The 5,949-nt window shown below is 34.0% G+C and overlaps 1 protein-coding gene across 1 annotated transcript in view; it reads right to left on the bottom strand.

Moving 5' to 3' along the window:
* Positions 1 to 5,312: 5,312 nt before the first annotated feature.
* The window catches only part of Smp_163230 (putative propionyl-CoA carboxylase beta chain,mitochondrial precursor), a gene marked incomplete at both ends in the record, with an annotated part of 10,069 nt that continues 9,432 nt past the window's right edge, over positions 5,313 to 5,949 (bottom strand). Inside the window, one exon of the mRNA XM_018793037.1 lies at positions 5,313 to 5,555. Within this exon, the coding sequence (XP_018647590.1) occupies positions 5,313 to 5,555 (243 nt within the window). The remainder of the gene's footprint in view (positions 5,556 to 5,949) is intronic.

Raw genomic sequence — 5,949 nt, forward strand, 5'->3', positions numbered from 1 at the left:
CCCTTCTGATAATAATAATCATGTGCTCACTAGTGACTAACTTCGAGAGGTAAATCCAGGAGTTCTAGTGAGAAGCAGTGACTAGTGGAGTTCAAACCATGTCTGTTTTGAGATAACAACTTACTGAAGACAATTGGTGAACGGTTGCTCAACTTCGTAGATAGATGTATCTATAGATAGATAGGTTGATTTCGTAGTCAGAATATTATTGTAAGTTTTGGCGCCTTCTTATGTTTACAGACGTATGTGATTCTGTGAAGTTGCAAACCATTGTGAGAAAACTATTCAAAGCTATTTGATTTTTATTAGTCGTTTGAGTGATGAAAATCACTATCAAAATAAGGGGTATAACTAATCAACTAGTTACAATAATTAATAATATAATATTCATTAATATTGAAAAGAACAAGAACACGAATGGGGATAATCGGATGTATTTATGCAAACAATTACAGATTATCTCAGTAAAATAGGAGACCTATTGGGTAAATAGTTAATTTGTAGACTATCAATGAATTGTCTCAATCTTGACCGTTCCTTCTGAAAATATCAGTCCATTGTCTCCGATTATTATTGTTCATGCATTTTCATACCAATCGCACTTCGTTACAGTTCTTTCCTTATCGATCCTCTACTGAAGTACATTCAATGCCCGACTATCGTTATATACTACTTATGTGGATATAAGTAACCCAAACCACAATATGACTAAACTTAAAGAAGAGTTCCTGACATTTTTAATGGATTCTAGTAACTTAATGAATGAACTCAATCGAGAATAAGGCATGGGTTAATTGATAACAAATGATAAACTCATTAAATTCCAAAAATTATTAATGATACCTTGTTTAATAAGACAAAGTTAAGTATCGTATACGGCCATTGCCTTAAAGGGATAAATAGGATTTAACAGGAAAATATCCCTACAGTATTTTACTTTTCAGTGTTGTTCCAATCGATATCATCTATAGACAAAAGAAAATAATCGAACCGAAAATCCTTAGTTCGATAATCAAGTACGGGGTCGTAGATGAGCATTGCTGATGATCCCATCTTTTCAATGATCGTCTAGCTTAGATTGACTCGTGATTTTAATTGTTAAAGGAAGATAATTATTATATCTTTAACGATTAATAAACAATAAATATCAGGTGGATTTGTGGAGATTTTAGTAATTTTATAAAGTTGAAATCATGAGTCAATTGAAGCTAGACCACCATGGAAAACCTGGAAACACTGCTTCAAGGCCGTTTCGTCCTATTGTGGGACTCTTCAGTAGGTATTTCCTGGAGTTCTAGTGAGAAGCAGTAACCAGTGGAGTTAAACCAGATATGTTGAGAGATATCAACTCACTGAAGACATTGGTGAATGGTTGCTCAATTTCGTGGATTGGTTGAAATTAGATATTAACAACGTTAGATGTCGGTTCAGTGGTCTGGTGGTTGAGCACTCGCGTGCGAGACGGATAGGTCTTGAGTTCGAATCTCGCGAGTCGGGATCGTGGACGCGCACTGCTGATGAGTCCCACAATAGGATGAAACGGCCTTAAAGCAGTGCTTCCAGGTTTTCGATGGTGGTCTAACTTCCAATTGACTCATGCTTTCAACTATGAAAATGATAAAATCTCCACAAAACCCCTTCTGATTTTAATCGATTCATCATCATATAATTATTACGTAACGTATCTAATCGATGGGTATTATTTCATTATTGTAAATCTTATACATTAGTGTGGAGCCATGATTAAAAACTAATTGAAAGGAAATTCCTTCCCTCGATTCGTTCATTATTTACCAAATGTCAAAATGGACATTTTCACTAAATAGAGTTTAACTACTTATATTTTTTCAGTAGTATGTGTGATACATCTATTTTGATAAACAATAAGTAAGACAAATCATATTTCTTTGAATTAGTAATAGGATCTAGTCTTAATTTGAATTTCAATCCTGTTTTTGTTTAATGATTATGGCCATACAATGTTTAAAATCGACAGAAATTGGAGGCATGAATCATTGTAGGATAATTCATTAGTCTAAAGACAATGTGTTCACTTGAATATCTAATGATCTTAGGTTTGCTGACTGGTATGGACATTGGTGTTCATTGCTAAAATTAATACTAAAAATCAAAACAACTGTTCAACGTTCCCTAGTTTCCAATTGTAATCTAGCCACAGTCATTTGTTTGTAATGATATTAAGAATTGAAATTTTAGTCTGTTTTTAGCTGATAAGAATATATAACATGAAATGAACTCGTTTTATTCGGCAAACCATGTTTGTTCCTGCCCACTCTAAATTTATCAGAGAATCTAGTTTTATGAAATATATATATCCAACTAATCAATCTATGAGTAGGTTTACCAGGGAATTGAAAGTAGTTAGAAAACCGTCAAGAATTAAAGATTTCTTGATATTTCATCACAATTACTTCAAATAGGAAGGAATCTACTTATTCAGCCTTTTATTTGAAATCAACTTTTTATACTCGATAACAAATACCAAATATCACCAATGATTATCGTGTCATTCTCGAACTATTACCATGAACCTCAAGAGTTAATTTTAAAAAAAGTTATGAATGAATACACAGCTGCTTATTAGATTGATCGGTAAAGATCAGTTAAATTTGGAGATAATTTCTTCAAGTAATTAACGTCACTTGGATAATCAATAAGCACCAAGGATCTACAGATTGTAAATTGTATTGTTTTATGAAAATTCTCTATTTTCAGTATTAGAGTTCGCTTACTGATATCTATTTAAGTAGACAAATTGATTTTGGAACACTTTAACCAGCCAATCATTAAACGTCATCCACAACTCACTAATCGAACGAATAACAGCATTATTTTTGTATTTAATATTAAAAGAAGCCGAAGTTTAAAAAAGATATCACGGTTACATCCAAATGATCGATTTACTAACCACTTCTAATGGTGTAAGGATGGCTCGTTGGCAAACTCAAGAAGCCCAGAAAGAGCCGAAGACATTCCATTAAATCATCGCTAGAGGAACATCCTAGAATGTCGACGTGTATCTTCTCTATTGAATGAAGAAGGATCTCCTATGTGCCTATTGACTGTCCGAAATGGTGATTTACTTTCAGCCAAAACTATAAATACATAAAATTTTTGTACTATATATTCCGAACAGTTAATATACCATCCCAAGGTCATATAGCAGATAAGACATGTAAGTATGATCACACCATTGTGAGTAAGCTAATCACCCACATAACCCATATCGCTGCTCACATGTTTCTATCTGGACCAGTCTGGTAATTTATATATAAACGCATGAGAGGTTTAAGTCATTATTAAGCCCTCGGAAATAAGCTTTCTATGCACAGCTAGTTTTTACTCTGCAAAGCCGGTCGGGGAAGTGTTAGGAACCGTCTGTTGTGACCGAGTCAAACCTTAAGACATAGCAAACAATCATTGAAACCAACTGTGTTGCATAAGTATTTTTTTAGTCACCAGTGGTGATTATCGTGACCTAGTAACGTAATGGATAAGGCCATGGAGAAGAACACTAGATTGAAGTTTTATTTTAAGTACCACCATTAAAGGAAGACGGGTGAAGTAGCTGTCGAGTCTCAGATAGAACATAACTAATGGTTTGAATAGCACTACTACACACTATTTAAAATATAACTGATAATTTGCCCTTTATGAATTGAAGGTAACCATCCAATAATTATGCACCCTTAAACTAGTATACTGCAAAATAGCACTTTTAAGTTCTTAAAAATATTAAAGAGTAATTCCATCACAGTCAATATTTATCAAATTAGGAGATTTCTGAAGATTATTCGTTACTGTTGTGATTTTATAAAAAAATATAGTATGTATGCTAATTCGTTATTGATCTTATGTCCGGCTTTTTATCACGTGAATTATCCACAAATCGAAATACGACTTTCCTAATATAAACACTGTACCAAATCAATGGCGTCCAACTGGTATGAGCAGTCTAGCGCCCTTATTGGTCCCTTGTCCGCCTAGCCCTTCCAATTGAGTCCAGAACACCAATTGCAGCCTTTGCTATGCGAATCACTTATTTCAAGCATACTCGATTTATATACCAGACAGACAGACCACATCACACCATAAAATAGAAAATAATATTTGTACAAGATCAAGCCAAATGTGGCTGTGGACGTGGGAAACAGTAATCAATAAACTGAACATAATTTGGGAACAGTAAATCGTATAATAATAATTTATAGGTCAAAATGTAGCTTATGATAAGATGAATATAGATATACACAATCTAATTACTGAATAGTTAGACAATAAGAATATATATAGAATAATAGTCCATTAATAGGTCCCGGAAGTTACCCGTACTTGTGTCTTTACCAGGATATAACAGTTACAAACTTAGTTTACATCAAAAACTAACATCAACTGAACAAAGATCGTACTATAAAAGTTGCCTCTTTGTATTAGACGCATTTTCAGTGCACGAACACTCAAACAGTATTGTGTTCGTTTGTGAGACCTGAAGGTTCTAAGTTCGATTCTATAAAGCATGCTTCATTTCACTTGATGACAGCCCATAATAAAAATTAACTTGAAATTTAACAAACCTCATTATCGTCCAAGACCTATTATTGGTCCATGAAGTTATTGATTGTTAGACTAGGCCTTTTAGGCATGTACAAACTACCTAGTTTCTATCTTCCATATTATGGTAACTAATAGTTGGAGGCGATGAATAACATGGTTCAGAATCGGTTATAAGAATGTAAATGTTTTCACTTTATATTTTCCTTCAGAACTTCAGTTATTTCATATTTTTCATTCCACAAAATTATTCTATGGCAAATCTTTTCTGTTACTAATGATTATACTTTTAGTTCACTGCTTATTTGTTCAGATAACTTTATCATTCTATGCTGATATCATGTGGAAACTCAAAACCAATGCACATATAGGCCAGATTCTATATTGCCTATAACTAACTAACTAAGCGAAGATGGATAGTGGCTAGCAGTGGAATCCAGTTTGACGAGCATTTCGTCCTATTTGGGACTCGTCAGCTAGATTGTGAATTAAGGCTATATCGAGGCAATACGCACAGTATGCACATATACCAATTAGAGACTGATCAGTTGCAGTCCTAAAACATCAATGGGAAGATTCAAACAAACAATACCAAGTGAACTTAACTAGCTGACTGGTTATTATTACTATGAACAAATATTCCATCAAATAAAAAAGTATCGAAATAACGATGTATACTCAGAAATAAAATGATAAACTGATAAAATCTTAATAAAAAAAAGTTAATTCTTCCTCTTCGTTCAAAGTGGCATATTCGAATGTTTTTTCCATGGATTTTCTAATTTCTTCCTTTCTAATAATTCCAAATCATGACATAAACGTAAACGTGTTAAATGCGGATCGATAATATCATCAATGTAGCCACGATTAACTGCTGGAAATGGATTAGCAAATGCTTTGATGTAATCTTCTTCAGCTTGATTTGGATCATCATTATCTCGAAAGATAATTTGAACGGCAGCTTTTGCTCCCATAACAGCAATCTGATAAGAAGTGAACAAAATAATTAGTAACTATATATGGGAATTTTACCACTAGTTACTATAATAAAAATGATTATTGTAAGCAAAGATGGATAGTGGCTAGCAGTGAAATCCAGCTTGACGCGCGTTTCGTCCTATTTGGGACTCGTCGGATGGATGTGCCTACATCTCAGAGTTGATGTACACTCCTCGACTCGAACCCAGTACCTTTCGCTTCAAACGCCATCGAGTTATCCACTCGGCCACTGAGTCCTGATAACCACTTGCTTGTGCAATGGGGTGAAGTTTGAATTCAATTAGTGTTGTTTGTTTGACTCTTCCCATTGATGTTTAGGACTGAAACTGGTTAGTCTCTGTTTGGCTACCAGGACTCAGTAACTGAGTGGATAATGTG

This window comes from Schistosoma mansoni, chromosome 1 (assembly GCF_000237925.1).
Source record: "Schistosoma mansoni strain Puerto Rico chromosome 1, complete genome".
Lineage (NCBI taxonomy): Eukaryota > Metazoa > Platyhelminthes > Trematoda > Strigeidida > Schistosomatidae > Schistosoma > Schistosoma mansoni.